At 41.9% G+C, this 15,414-nt stretch overlaps 2 protein-coding genes across 3 annotated transcripts; one reads left to right on the top strand and one right to left on the bottom strand.

The window, feature by feature from the left end:
- Nucleotides 1–1,043: 1,043 nt before the first annotated feature.
- LOC139545227 (dynein light chain 1, cytoplasmic) lies at nt 1,044–7,919 on the top strand. Of its 2 annotated transcripts, none has more exons than XM_071352759.1 (3): nt 1,044–1,587; nt 5,829–5,967; nt 7,553–7,919. In XM_071352759.1, exons 2-3 carry the CDS (start codon nt 5,836–5,838, stop codon nt 7,688–7,690), a joined length of 270 nt encoding a protein of 89 aa, XP_071208860.1. In that variant the 5' UTR covers nt 1,044–1,587; nt 5,829–5,835; the 3' UTR covers nt 7,691–7,919. The 2 variants fall into 2 exon arrangements, with proteins under 2 accessions (XP_071208860.1, XP_071208861.1); XM_071352760.1 differs by lacking the exon at nt 1,044–1,587 and adding an exon at nt 4,621–5,012.
- Nucleotides 7,920–10,830: 2,911 nt separating this feature from the next.
- Nucleotides 10,831–14,942, bottom strand: LOC139545226 (large ribosomal subunit protein eL6-like). The gene is made up of 7 exons (XM_071352758.1): nt 14,853–14,942; nt 13,837–13,986; nt 13,505–13,603; nt 13,077–13,220; nt 12,118–12,166; nt 11,696–11,880; nt 10,831–11,015 (listed from the first exon to the last, which is right to left on the bottom strand). The coding sequence occupies exons 2-7, from the start codon at nt 13,984–13,986 to the stop codon at nt 10,863–10,865; spliced, it is 780 nt and encodes a 259-aa protein (XP_071208859.1). The 5' UTR covers nt 14,853–14,942; the 3' UTR covers nt 10,831–10,862.
- Between the last annotated feature and the right edge of the window lie 472 nt (nt 14,943–15,414).

Genomic DNA, 15,414 nt, shown 5'->3' with positions numbered 1-15,414 from the left:
GTTGAAAGTCACTGAGCTCTTCAGTAAGGCCATTCTACTGCCAATGTTTGTCTATGGAGACTGCATGGCTGTGTGGTCGATTGTATACACCTGTCAGCAATAGGTGTGGCTGAAATAGCTGAATCCACAAATTTGAAAGGATGTCCACATACTTTTGTATATATAGTGTAGGACACTAGCTTCTTTGCAAAAAACTAGCCTAGTATTCATAGTACATTGTAAATATCTGACTGCCACAAGAATAGCATTCTGTACAAGTCAGGACCAAATGGATAAATAAGGCAACAAATATTAGTTAAATAAAATATGGAACAGTAAATGAAAATATTCAACATATATCTTTCGTTTTGGATCAAGGTAGCTAGCTAGGTGTCAGCTAGAGATACGTGCAGGAACTTGTAGGGATTTGTAGTCTTGCATGATATCTACTTTGATGCTAATTAGCATTTTAGAATCTGAGTGTAAATAGAGCTGAATATATTGATAAAAGTCACCTTGCCTGGAGAGATGTAAATGGTTATCAAAACGCCACACCAGGGCAAGCCTACATGAAACAGATATTGTTTGAAGTGGTTCTAAAATTCCCAATGGGAAACATTTAATGGCGAAAAAACGATAATAATTGAATAAAAATTGAATAACTTGGATTTCTAAATTAATTTTGTGTCGCTTTTGCATTTCAGGTAAAATAACAACTCAATGTTTATATCCCAGGACAAATTAGCTAGCAACAGCAAGCTAGCTAAATAGGACAAATTAGCTAGCAAGTGCAAGCTAACTAGCTAAATTGCAATACATGTTTAATGCTTTTCGACCTGTCCCCAATTTAATGTCATTGGTTCAGAGTTTGTTTTGATATTTTAACCTGGAGGCCGTGATCGCGTTTGGTGTAGAAAATACATTTATGCACGATGGGGCACGCGCGCAGCCGGTTTGGGTTCCGTAGGTTTTATGGATATTACGACAGGTCCACCACAGATAGAACAACGAGACAGATATTTCACCGGATGTATAAATGTGAAGCATCCGGTTGGGTTCCACTCACGACCAAATATGGTCATGAGAAGAAGCCCGGTGGCCAGCACAGGGAATAAATGGAGCGAGATGGATTTTACCCTGCATTCTGCACATTTTCTCATTGATGAAACATTTCATTTCGACACAGTTTTCTGTTTTCGAAACTATAATTTGTAACGAACAGAGTGGACTGCGTTTAGTAGACTTTATCCTTTACCAAAGTTTCAAAAAAGTGCGTTGTTTAGGAGCGCAAGGGCGAATTGAGATATTGCACACGCGCACTTCACAAAGTAGTCGTTCATTACGGAAATATCCAAATAAATGCTGGAACACGTCAATAGGATTTCACTGGAATGTGCTTGGCTCTACTAACTATGATTGACTTGGTAACATTGGAAAGACAGGCTCTGGTTTATGTTGGGTTAGTTATAAAGCTATTTTTGTCCACTGTGGGGCTCGATTCTAGGGTTTTCCAAACACGGTCCTGCCACCTGAAATTTCGGGAAGATTGCCCATTATTTCGTTTTTCCAAAGACACAGAAAACGGAGGCAGTGGGAGAATCTATTCAAGTAAGTAGATATATTCTGAAAGTGATCTAAAACGATGTATTATTAGCTAGCTTTCTACAAAAACTTGTGTTGAGGATAACTCGAATGAGCTGCTAACGTAATGTTAGCTAACTTTATATACTGTATAGTTAGCTACGGGATTTTAAATATCACCCGTTTGCTAACTTCATATTAACTAGTTAGCTACAAACGCATCAAGATAGCTAACAGCCATGGAAGAGGGTGAAAGGATTAGCTAGCACTTCCAGCTGTCAGAGAAGGGAGAGGAGGTTACTCTGGATAGGACCGGTACCTTTTGTGGGAGGACATAATGAAACTATTCTCCAGTTACAGTACCTAGCGAGAAACTGAGGACATATAGCAACATAATATTCAGGGCTGTCTAAGTTGAGTATAATGCAGCCTGTTTAGCTTTCTGTTCTCAGATACAGAGAGTCGTCAAATCCTGTCTGCAGATGAAGAGATCCCAATGAATGTTATAAGAGTAAGGGTACATCCTTGTATGCCAAGGATTGTGTACCAAAAATTGTTTAAAAGTCGTAAAAAGTTTATACATTGCAACTGGAGCAGGTCAACCCTGCTGGGTATACACACTTCTGTTCTAGCACACACACCTGATTCAATGTATCAAACCTAATTAGTTAATAAAGTGTGCTATTGTTGGGCTGAAACAGAAGTCTACTCACCCACTAGATCAGAGGGAGGTTGGCTGCCACTGGTATTGACTTTTTTTTCTCACATGAAATTGTTTTAGTAATAGCCTACTTGTTACTAATATGTCTAACCTTTTACATAAGTTAGCTTAGTTGTACACTTTGAAATATGAAAATGTTGATTATTTTCTTTATTTTTTAACAATTAAAACCAGTTTAAACACAACTATTATTCAAGATGACTAGTGTTGATGATAGATCACAATCCTAGAATAAAGATGGGAAGGGAATCTGTCTCTAATTTGTCTGTATTCTCAAATGAACTTGTTGAACATGAACATGAAAAACACTTGTTTTTCTTCACTCGTAAGTTCTCCACTTTAGTTTTATTTGTCACACTTTTTTTCATAGGATATCAGCCATGTGAACCCATTTTGCAGCTGATAATGGCATGCAACGCCAATGCAGCCATAGGATTACAGCAGTGGTTCTTAACTCCAGTCCTTCAGTACCCCCAACGGCACACTTTTGTTGTAGCCCCGGACAAACATGCCTGATGATTAGTTGACAAGTTGAATCCGGTGTGTTTCTCTGGGGCTACAATTGTGATAATGCCTAAGATATTTTAGGTCCCGGGGTAGGCCGTCATTGTAAAATTAGAATTTGTTCTTAACTGGCTTGCTTAGTTAGTTAAATAAAACACTTATCACAATTTGTCTATGCTAAATGTGTTTAAATTGTAAAGACAAGGTGAAGGTGCTCTACTCAAACCACACAACAGAATAATTTAGATTAACCACGGCATATTACAACAATATTGTATAATTGAGCGATGTCTCCTTTCATATTTGGAAAAGGACAAAGTAGTTTAAGTAGAAACTGATGCAGCATTGTCATCTTCAGTGGGAATGCAGTTGATGTGGGTGTCTTTATAGGTCAGCTGGTGAACCTACAGTAGTACATAAATGAAAAAAACACCTGATGTTAGAATATCACTTCATGTCATCTAGACCATCAGGGTTCTTGTTGTGTTTAATTCATTCAGGTGTTTTAGTGTCATATAAAGATGACATTGTTCGGCTGGAACAACCACTCAACACAGCAGGTTGTCTTATCACATTGAGGCCTTTGTCCAATGCTGTAATTATCATTGGGTTATTTTATGACTATGACAATCACTGGAGTTTTTTGTTTTTTTTGTGTGCAATAGTGACCTCCAGGCTCCTCTTCATGTCCATTGCTAGAAGGGATCCAGCTTTTGTTAAATTAATATTTGACATTTCATAGCAGATTAGGATAATTTAGGCTGCAGGTTGAGAATTAGGTTGGGAAAAGGGTTAGCTAAAATGCAAAACAACTATTTTGGAACAATTTGACCAAAGCTGGATCCCTTTTAGCCAGTACCCCTTCTTCATAGGCCTGGATTACATGGTTGCGTTCAAGACGATGTCGTTTTTATTGGTCTGTTGTCAGTAGAGTAAGCCTAGGCTACCATCGTATAAAAAAAAGTGCTACTTTCTCCAGTCAGTGTAGAATTGCATGACATGTTTATCAAAGGCCACATCTTCCAGTGCAAAGGAAACGTCTCTAAACCTATGCCACTACGCGCTTGTTAATAGCCTAAAAAGGATCACTATCCAATCTACTCATCACAAATGCGATGATCGAGGCATACATTCCTTTGTTAAAGGTGCATTTTTAGCTTCCCCAAAATGTTACTCACGTGATACATGCTAATTGCTAGACTACAAGCTATCTAGCTAATTTTAGATAATTTAGTGTTAACACCTGGTTAGCATAACAGCTCAACTAAATTCGAAATCAATCAAACTTGATTTGCCAGTGATAATGATCGTAGTAGATCAGTTACTGAGAGCTGTTTGGTTTCAGGTCTTGAACCCAGATATACCGTGTTGATGAATCAAATCATTTTAGGCACTGTTATCATACAGTTTGAGGTAGCCACTCGGCTGTTATTGTCAGAATTAATGCGGTGTTCTAACATGGCCGCCAGGAGGCGTCGTATTAAGCTCGGTAATTTAGTATGATCTCTATGCCTTTGTGGCTTTGTTTTAGTCTGCTAAACAGCCAGTTAGAAGCAGGTCATGGCTAGAAGGGATCCAGCTTTTGTAAATGGAACGTTTTTTATTTTATTTAACCTTTATTTAACTAGGCAAGTCAGTTAAGATCAAATTCTTATTTACAATGACGGCCTACACCGGCCAAACCCCGGACGACGCTGGGCCAATTGTGCGCCGCCCTATGGGACTCCCAATCACGGCCGGTTGTGATACACCCTGGATTCGAACCACTGTCTGCAGTGACGCATCTAGCACTGGGATGCAGTGCCTTAGACCGCTACGCCACTCGGGAGCCCAACGTCAGATAGGACTTTTCGTAGCAGGCAGCAAGCTAATATCAAAGACAGTACAGTGAAGGATATGTATAAGTTACCCCTTCTGTAGGTGGTACAGTATGGTTTAGGAACTGATACATTTGTTTACAACGGTTTCCACCGAAACAAACGACTCGTGGGAACCGCAAAGCATGATGGGTTGAAATAAAATGCAATGAGAAACACCAGCGAAAGCTGCGAGAGATTGACCAATAACTACACCGAATGCATAACGGCTTAGCCAATAGGAGATAGGTGCGATCGGGTCCAGTCAGTTACACACCCACATTACTTTCTGTCAACCACTACTTAGCGGGAGTTGTAGCTGTTAAGCCAGGCGTCCATACAGCGGAGACAACCGGCGTTGGATTAATTAGGTAAAAATGAGTTTGGCTATTATGAGATGTTGATCGTTATCATTTGCTGGTCTATTATTAATTTGCTATCTGAATTGATAAGTAACGTTACAGTTGAAACCGTTATTTGCGTCTGAGTGGCACACAATGGTAATTGACGTTGATTCACCTGCAAGCTAGCTAACGTTTAGATTGTCAGACAGCTATCAATAACTTCCATTTTGACATCTAACGTTCGCTAATATCGTGACATAATGACTTGTTAGAGAAGTAAGTTAGCACCTAAAGGAAAACAATGCTGTTTGCTCAATGTTAACGTTAGCTAATTTTAACTCTTGACTCATTTGGGAAAATGGTGTTAGCTAGCTACTGTATAACTTGGCTGTCTTGTTTTGTCTGTAACAATCTTGACAACTAACGTTAACTAGCTAGCAAACTAGATATTTATCAAAGCAAAGGTCACCCCCCCCCACCGAGTGATCATGTGAAAAATTTCGTTAACATTCTTTGGAGAAAATAATTCTAGTTAGCAATTAACTTTAGAAGCGTATCCATAGAAACTGCGCAGTAGCGGTGATGGAAATTGTTATGCAACGTTGATAAAATAATAGTTCCCAGGGATGCCATGTGCCTGTTATGTAACTTTTATTTACATGGCAGCAGGCCAAGTGGTGCTTTGTGTGTTAAGCTCTGATCTGAAGATGCAGCTTTAGCTACTAGTGGATGAGTCTTAACACGCCAAGCGCTTTATAGAAGAAGTGAGTACCGTTAAATGCTGGGTGAGCCCAGGTTAATCCTCCCATGCCATTAATACCGTGATGTGTTTTGGTCTCCTAGGGCAACCATGTCTGACAGAAAAGCAGTCATAAAAAATGCGGACATGTCGGAGGAGATGCAGCAGGACGCAGTGGAGTGCGCCACGCAGGCACTGGAGAAGTACAACATCGAGAAAGACATCGCTGCATACATCAAGAAGGTACCCAGATGACAGTTCAATGACTAACTGGTCAATGGAAGTCACTGAACTTCACTAACAGCGTTGTGCGGAGACCAGGCTTTGTGGAATCTAGCCCCTAATACATCGATTCGCCCAAGGTCAATACTTAAAAATAAATAATAATGCAAGCCGTCTACCTGTTTGGCCTATGTAGTTGCGTGCCTTTGTTTGCTGTCTTTTTCAATTAATACCAATCAAATACCACCAGACTGTTTCCTTGTTGAGATATCAATTGGCGCATTTGCACTGAGTTGCTAGCTTATAGCAACAGCATGAGCAAATGGTTGTATTTGATTAACGGTTATTGAAAAAGTATTGATTTCAGCTAACAAAATAATGAAACTAGAGGACAAACTTAAGTACACGTGGCCATTTACGTTTTTAAGTATTGACCTTGGGCGAATCGACAGTGGGAGCTAGATTCCACAAAGTCTGGGTGAAGTTCATTAAAGTTTCTTCACTGTAGAGTTTAGTCCGCTAAGTCTGTGGCTGAATGACTCTGCCTATTCCTCATGCAGAACAGTCCTTGTGGCTCTTGCCAAAAGTTACACTCGGGGCTGCAGGGAATTGATTGGATGTTGCAACGTGTGTTTGATGCTCAAAGGATCCGTTTAATTGCGTACACGGGTAAAGGGATGTTATCCCAGGTTTTGGTATGAAATTAAGTTAAAATAGTCACACCTTCATACTAAATGTTAGCTGCCTGACTTACTGTTACTGGTTTACTATAAATCGAGGACAAACTATATGAAATTATTTACTAGGTACAGTTACAGCTCTCGAGTGGCGTAGCGGTCTAAGGCACTGCATCTCAGTGGAAGAGGCGTCACTTGAGTTCCTTGGCATCCACATCACCAACAAACTAACATCCAGGGCCTCTATACTAGGCGGTGTCAGAGGAAGGCCCTAAAAATTGTCAGACTCCAGCCACACTAGTCATAGACTGTTCTCTTTGCTACCGCACGGCAAGCGATACCGGAGCGCCAAGTCTAAGTCCGAAAGACCTCTTAACAGCTTCTACCCCCAAGCCATAAGACTCCTGAACATGCTGCTGCTACGCTCTGTTTATCTATGCATAGTCACTTTAACTCTGCCTACATGTACATATTACCTTGACTAACCGGTGCCCCCTGTATATAGCCTCGCTATTGTTATTTTACTGCTGCTCTTTAATTATTTAGTTTTTTTTTTTTTACATAACACTTATTTTCTTAACTGCATTGTTAAGGGCTTGTAAGGTCTATACCTGTTGTATCTGCATGTGACAAATAAAATTTGATTTGATGGATGCCAGGTTGCAGTTGTAAATGAGAACTTGTCCTCAACTAGCCTACCTGGTTAAAGGTGAAATAAAAAAATGATCTTGGCAAATGAGAAATGCTCTCTAACAGGTATTGTAAATAAAAATTTGAGATGCACTTTATGTGGAACATTTCTAAGATCTTTTATTTCAGCTAATGAAACATGGGACCAACACTAATTTTGTTCAGTAGCTCACTTAATGGTTTCCTCAATGAATGCTGTGTCTGTGATTCATCACTGCATTCCTCTCTCTGCCTCCCAGGAGTTTGACAAGAAGTACAACCCCACCTGGCATTGCATCGTAGGGAGGAACTTTGGCAGCTACGTGACCCATGAGACCAAGCATTTCATCTACTTCTACTTGGGCCAGGTGGCCATCCTGCTTTTCAAATCTGGCTAAGCGGCCAGCGGCCCCAGCCCCTTCAACACCAACTGACCATTAAATACTGACTCGACAGAAAGGCTCTATCATCCTGGTCAATGGGGACTGCCTTTTTCTGTGCTGCTTTGTTTATGAAAGAAAAAATACATGGCCATGTGAGATTAAACACTTGTATTTATTTTTGTTTTCTACTACAGTAGATTTGATGTCACCGGTTTTTATTTTTATTAAAGTGATATTGTTTGGCTCTCTGGGTTTATCTTTTGGAGTACTTTATTTTAGCTACTTATGTTCACTCCTTTTTATTTGTGCTATCAAGCTTGTCACTAAGTGGATTGTCGCAAGTTGATAGAATGACAGATTATGTAAGAGGCCATTTTATTTATGATAACCAGAAACTACATGCGGTGGCTGACAATATTCTCACCTCACTCACTTAACCATAAATTACACTCAGGTAAATGTCAAAGATCACATGAGGTAAAGGGCTCTTTGCCAAAATCTTCCATCAAATCGTGTTCATACATCTGCCACCGGTTTCCGAGTATAGCAATTGTACGGGTTAGATGGCTACAGCAGCGAGAATGGATTACTTTCTAATTGTTTATTTAACCTTTAACTAGGCAAGTCAACACATTCTTATTCACAATGACGGTCTAGGAAAAGTGAGTTAACTGTTTGTTCAGGGGCAGAACGACAAGATTTTTACCTGTCAGCTCAGAGATTCATTCTAGCAACATTTAGGTTACTTCTAGTCGAACCAGGGAATATACACTGCTCAAAAAAATAAAGGGAACACTAAAATAACACATCCTAAATCTGAATGAAATATTCTTATTAAATACTTTTTTCTTTACATAGTTGAATGTGCTGACAACAAAATCACACAAATTATCAATAGAAATCAAATTTATCAACCCATGGAGGTCTGGATTTGGAGTCACACTCAAAATTAAAGTGGAAAACCACACTATGATCTAATGTCCTTAAAACAAGTCAAAATGAGGCTCAGTAGTGTGTGTGGCCTCCCTACAACGCCTGGGCATGCTCCTGATGAAGTGGCGGATGGTCTCCTGAAGGATCTCCTCCCAGACCTGGACTAAAGCATCCGCCAACTCCTGGACAGTCTGTGGTGCAACGTGGCGTTGGTGGATGGAGCGAGACATGATGTCCCAGATGTGCTCAATTGGATTCAGGTCTGGGGAACGGGCGGGCTAGTCCATAGCATCAATGCCTTCCTCTTGCAGGAACTGCTGACACACTCCAGCCACATGAGGTCTAGCATTGTCTTGCATTAGGAGGAACCCAGGGCCAACCGCACCAGCATATGGTCTCACAAGGGGTCTGAGGATCTCATCTCGGTAACTAATGGCAGTCAGGCTACCTCTGGCGAGCACATGGAGAGCTGTGCGGCCCCCCAAAGAAATGCCACCCCACACCATGACTGACCCACCGCCAAACTGGTCATGCTGGAGGATGTTGCAGGCAGCAGAACGTTCTCCACGGCGTCTCCAGACTCTGTCACGTCTGTCACAGTGTGAACCTGCTTTCATCTGTGAAGAGCACAGGGCGCCAGTGGCGAATTTGCCAATCTTGGTGTTCTCTGGCAAATGCCAAACGTCCTGCACGGTGTTGGGCTGTAAGCACAACACCCACCTGTGGACGTCGGGCCCTCATGGAGTCTGTTTCTGACCGTTTGAGCAGACACATGCACATTTGTGGCCTGCTGGAGGTCATTTTGCAGGGCTCTGGCAGTGCTCCTCCTGCTCCTCCTTGCACAAAGGCGGAGGTAGCGGGCCTTCTGCTGGGTTGTTGCCCTCCTCCACGTCTCCTGATGTACTGGCCTGTCTCCTGGTAGCGCCTCCATGAGGACACTACGCTGACAGACACAGCAAACCTTCTTGCCACAGCTCGCATTGATGTGCCATCCTGGATGAGCTGCACTACCTGAGCCACTTGTGTGGGTTGTAGACTCCGTCTCATGCTACCACTAGAGTGAAAGCACCGCCAGCATTCAAAAGTGACCAAAACATCAGCCAGGAAGCATAGGAACTGAGAAGTGGTCTGTGGTCACCACCTGCAGAACCACTCCTTTATTGGGGGTGTCTTGCTAATTGCCTCTAATTTCCACCTGTTGTCTATTCCATTTGCACAATAGCATGTGAAATGTATTGTCAATCGGTGTTGCTTCCTAAGTGGACAGTTTGATTTCACAGAAGTGTGATTGACTTGGAGTTACATTGTGTTGTTTAAGTGTTCCCTTTATTTTTTTGAGCAGTGTATATTTTACCCATACCGACGAAACATGTATCTTCCTGTAGCAGTAGTTTAACTTGGGCCAGGCCATAGAATGGGATTTATAGGATCCCTGGTCCAGACCTAAAAATAATTCAGACCGTCGGGGCTACTCGCGCCTCGTTAACCATTTTGTTTACAGCAGTTACGGTCCTTCACCGGCAACTCAGTATATCCTCCATTTGGGGCACCGAAAAGCAAGCAAAATGTATGGCAAAGAATGACACCGCTTGCATGTAGTCATCACGACGTATTTGAAGAGCATTGTAAAAGCGTCTATAGGAAGTTTATTTAGAAACCTAATACTCCACAAATTTCATGTACAGTAATTGTTAATATATGTTAATGTTAATTTAGAGCAGTCTGCCACAAGAGCTAGTTCTAGCAGCGATCATGTGGGTAGCCAATGCAGCCAGCGACTGTCCACCAGTTTCCAGACCTCGTGTGGCCCAAGTTAAACTACAGCTGTCCTTTATGGAAAGAGTTGCAAAACCGTGTCAAAATAGCATGTACCTGTCCCAACATCCTTGTATGGGAGGTTAATGTATGTAGTCAAACCATTCAATCATTAATACTTTAGTGCCAATTGACTAAAAGCTCTTCAATCTATACCAGTGAAGACATTCTCTAGTGTAGGGGTGAATGAAAGCCAACTGGAAACTGATTTGGTAGACAATACTGCAGCAACCTGAGACTCCCTGAATGCCATTGCGACAGCTCACCCTGCCACAGAACCCCATTAAGAGTTATGAATTACAAGGGTGCTACTGGGGCTCTACCAGGACACCTCCAAAAGATTGTGTGTTGGTGGGCTATTGTTGAAGTTTTAACATTTTCAAATCACATAGAGCCAGAAGGTGGGATAGGACTGTGGTGGTACTCTTTATTACAACATTTAGAAAACCAGTTTGTGAGGGTAGACGCCATTGGAGAGGCAGAAAGAGGAGCGCAGGTAGCCCTTCAGCTGGGGAACCTTCTTAATGAGGGGCAGCAGCTGAGAGTCTACAGTCTTCTGGTCCTCCTTCCTCTGCTCTGTCAACTGGTACTTCTGTAGCGGGGGAAGCAAAGTCAGACAACTTTAGCATTTTCTATTTACAACCTAGTTTTTTTTGCCACAACCAAAGTGGAACGTAGTTATCTACCATTTATTGAACAATAGACCCCCACCCAAGTGAAAGATTTGAGCTGTCCGGATAAACGGACTGTATTCTCCAAATAACATTCTAAGGAATGAGGGATTTGGATTTATACACGTGTTGCGCATCTAGTACATGGGTCGGCAACAGGGTCCGCAGGCCAAAACCAGCTGGCAAGCAAATACAAAAAACACCAGGAATCCAGCTAAAAATGGTTTATTTAGGAAAACTGTTCACCAAGTATTACCACTAATACATTTTTAAAAGGAAATGTGATCGTGTCTAAATGTAATCAAGGTATAAAATTGTTATTTTAAAATGCAATCTTTTTTTGTGGTCAGTTGTGGTCAATTTGCAATGTACCAGCTATTATGATTATGTTACTGCCCGTCGACCATCTACTCTGACAAATCGGCCCGTGGCTGAATCTAGCTGCCTACCCCGATATATTATGTGCACACTGCTTGTACGCTACCAGTCCAATGACAACCTTCAATAGTTACCCCTCACCTCTACTCCCTCCCACTAGTTTGTAAATCCCAGAAGGGTTTGCAAGTGTGTATAGGTTGTGTATGTCTAATGTGGTGTTTACCTCTTTCTCTGTGTCAAAAATCTCTCCCTCCTGGTGGCGGGGTCTCCTCAGCCTCTTCTTCTTGAAGTAGGCGTCTGACAGAGTCTTGGGGATCTTCATGCCAGAGATGTCAACCTTGGTTGCTGTGGCGATGACAAACTTTTGGTGTGCCCTGCGCAGGGGGACACGGTTCAGGGCCAGGGGACCTAAAAGTTGGAGAGCGAGTGGGGGATTGAGTTACAACTGAAATAGCAAGAGCAGCATATTTTCAAAACATCACATCAAGGTAGGTATGGATCCCTGATGAGGTACTGCAGCTGCACAGACATGAATGTGAAATAAAATCTCACTGGACATTCTGAAAATAACTTTATGCAACACTTGTTTTGCCAATCCACCGTGATAAATAAGAATATTTCAAAGAAAGCACTGGTTGTTCTTACCAGTTACAAGCAGGAGACCACTGGAGAGCTGCTTCAGAAACACAACACGCTGAGAGGAGAGAGAAGAGACAGTCACTGGATTGCACAGAACAACATCTACCACATGTACATGCTACAGTAGGGATCACCAGCCCTGATCCTGAAACAACAGGGTATACAGGCTTTAGTTCCAGCCTAGCGCAAACCCACCGGATTCTTACTTACTGGTAAAATCAAGTGCCACAGCTGAAACCATCAAACTGTGGCTTTCTATTAGAATAAAGAGCATTAACAAAACTGTCCACAAGAATAGTACAACAGAAATTGTACTAGACCACTGCCAATTTAAATGTATAGGGAAACGCATTACATAAATCTTTAACAAATCTGTTCAGATGTTCATCAACTTGAGTTTAATGAAAATGTTCCACTTTACACATTTATGTGCTCCCAATACAATGCTGCGAGTGTCCTCTGGCAATTGAGCCGCACTTCAAAGCTGACACCATAGCAGCAGGACCTGCTGGGTGAATTCAGTGTGTGGGCGCAGTCCTGTGTGTGGGAACTACTGTAGTATGCCAGCAGTATGCCTGTGTGAGGCTTGTATGTGTCGTGTTTCTATGTGTGGGCAAAAGGTGAACTCTTTTGTCAATGTGGGAGTATCAGGCAGTTTATCACATGTAGGGCACAAAAGGGCAGCAGAGCAACAAGGGTTTTAAATTCATATGCACAGCACACAATCTGCAATATTATTGGTTGCAAAATAATTCTACAGTGAGTAAGCCTCAGTGTGAAAGCAACAGATATTTATGAGTAAGAGCAGTGTCATGAGTTTGGCCATGAGGGTTCCTGCACTGGCATCCAGTTAGCAGGACAAGGACATTTTAAGGTGGTGTGGCTGGAGTGAGGTTACGGTATGATCCAACTCAATGACACATGAATGTGTGTGCATACATGAGTATTAATGCATGCGATCTAACCTTTCCGCGGTGGCGTCCAGTGAGCAGTACAAGCACGGTTCCTGGGGTGATGGTGGCACGCAGGTTCCTCTTATGCTGGCTGAAGGGCTTCTTACCATGGCTCTTCAGTTTCCTTGCCACATCCTCTGTGGGGTAGTAACGGGGCTGGGGGCAAACAAGTCAAGGGATATTACACAACCTCACAAGTGTAGAATTAAGCAACGCCACATCTTGCTACCAGACCTAACTGTATGCAGTATATTGAACCGATGAAAAGTCCAAACCAGCATTTTTATGTATACGACAGACCAAATCCGTCTCAAACCGGAATCTTGATCTACTGAATGTGGAAGTGAGCTACAAAATCCAGCACTGGTTACAACGACCCAAGAGAAACTTGATTCCAACCACAATTTGGGAAACAATGTTTGAGTGAGCGAAAGACTCACCATTTTGCGCATCTTGACAACACGAGTGCCTCCATTCTTGTCACCGCCAACAGTCTTGGTGATGGTGGATGGGGTCTTGACCTTCAGCTTCTTCTCAATCTAAAACAAGGACCGACAGCACACGTTGAGGCTTTCCGTACACTACACAAAGAAATATGACTCGACATTAACCAACATCTAGTTTTTTATAAAACTCTGAACCTGTTAGTATTTATTAGGTATCCCCATTAGCTGCTGCCTTACTCTTCCTGGGGTCCAAACAAGTTTAACAGGTTTAATCTAGAGAACCAAAGTTACCGCTTCCCCCAGTCCGTGTGCCTCCCCTCTCTCACCTTGGTCTCAGTGGTCTTGGTCTTCCGCTTGTACATGGCCCTGCGGGCATACATGGCGGAGCGAGAGTAGCGACCGATGCCCCTGGCCAGGACAGGGTTCCGGCTGCAGTGAGCCTTCTTGGCCACTTTCTTCTTGTCTCCCTCTGCCATCTGGGGAGAAACGGGGAGCAGGATGGGTTAAACCCAGACAGTTCTACAATAGAGCAATATTTCTAATATAGATTTATAGGATTGTAGTAATTCTATGGTCGAACATTCATTACTAGTGGATCATGAATGACTGATGCTGGTTAGTTAACTACTTTCAATATGGTGCTGAAACAGAACTTGACAGCTAGCCTGATGTTAGCTGTAATTTTTCAGCTAAGCACATTGTGGCTTCAGATATTCAAGAACGGGTAACCAAAATACTTGGCTGTAAACTATGGTCAAATTATAGAGCAAAATCAGCAGGCCCCATCACCGGGTGATTGCCTGCCACTACAACACTAGCATGCCATGAACATTTCTGCAACTTGGTAACATAACAGCACAAGTGTGCAGGTAAAAACGGACATTTCAACAAACAAGTTAATTAGGAATTTAACAGAATTGACAAAACACCTTAAATTGACTGGAGAAAGTGTACACGCAAGCATGGGCATATACCGGCATGACAAGTCGTAGCTAACGTTACGTTAGCTATACCATTCACCTTAAGTTAGAAACCAAGCCGGCTGGCCCTTACGTTTTAGTTGTGAGGGCCAGTGAATAGAAATTAAACATGGGCCAAATCTGAAATCTGCTCAAGAATTACAACGCGTTGAGATATGTAGCAGGCAGTGGGCCTACGCTTACGAAACATAACGCTATTTATTTACAAGTCATCACACATAAAAACAACCATATTCAAACATAAAGACTCTTAAGGACATAATCAATAGCCCCGTATAAATTGGATGCGGTTATTTGGTACATTTTGTATGGATGAACACCGATTTTATTTATGCAGTAGTGTGGTGAGACGCCATTCTTACCTTTGCTATGAAAAAAAGACCGATATCCGGGGAAGTTACGTATATAAGCACGTTGCATTTGACGTTGACGTAAACAACGCAAACAAATCTTGGCCCTTGTAGTCCTTTGAGAAAAAACAAATTTAACAATAAAATAAAACAATTTATAGTCAATAAACATTGTTAATGAAATCTATGAATGCTGTATTTGTCTGATAAGAGGAGTAATGTTCATATTTGTAATTTATGGACAAATCTACATTATTTCCAGCAATCATCAAGTAATGATGAGCTGTCTAAGAAAATATTTGTATCTATAGTCTCATAGGACCAGTTTCCAGGACCAAGATTACGGTGGTGTTCCAGGTCACCTTCATTGCAGACACACTGCACAGAGCAGCACATTGCTATATTGATGTGGATCCTGAGATACATTACATGACCAAATGTATCTGGACACTTGCTTGTCAAATATCTCAATCCAAAATCATGGGCATTAATATGGAGTTGGTCCCCCCTTTGCTGCTATAACAGCCTCCACTCTAATGGTAAGGCTTTCCACTAGATCTTGGAACATTGCTGT

The sequence above is a fragment of the Salvelinus alpinus genome, chromosome 19, assembly GCF_045679555.1.
Source record: "Salvelinus alpinus chromosome 19, SLU_Salpinus.1, whole genome shotgun sequence".
Lineage (NCBI taxonomy): Eukaryota > Metazoa > Chordata > Actinopteri > Salmoniformes > Salmonidae > Salvelinus > Salvelinus alpinus.
The sequence above is the reverse complement of the archived record's forward strand: the minus strand, read 5'-3'. Positions and strand labels throughout refer to the sequence as shown.

Bases quoted from the DNA above. Each gene is read 5' to 3' on its own strand.
- LOC139545227 (XM_071352759.1), top strand. From the start codon at position 5,836: ATGTCTGACAGAAAAGCAGTCATAAAAAATGCGGACATGTCGGAGGAG. The intron at 5,968-7,552 runs GTACCCAGATGA...TCTGCCTCCCAG, and splicing joins TCGCTGCATACATCAAGAAG to GAGTTTGACAAGAAGTACAA.
- LOC139545226 (XM_071352758.1), bottom strand. From the start codon at position 13,986: ATGGCAGAGGGAGACAAGAAGAAAGTGGCCAAGAAGGCTCACTGCAGC. The intron at 11,881-12,117 runs GTAAGAACAACC...TCCAACTTTTAG, and splicing joins TGGTCTCCTGCTTGTAACTG to GTCCCCTGGCCCTGAACCGT. The intron at 11,016-11,695 runs GTAAACACCACA...CCCCCGCTACAG, and splicing joins TTTTTGACACAGAGAAAGAG to AAGTACCAGTTGACAGAGCA.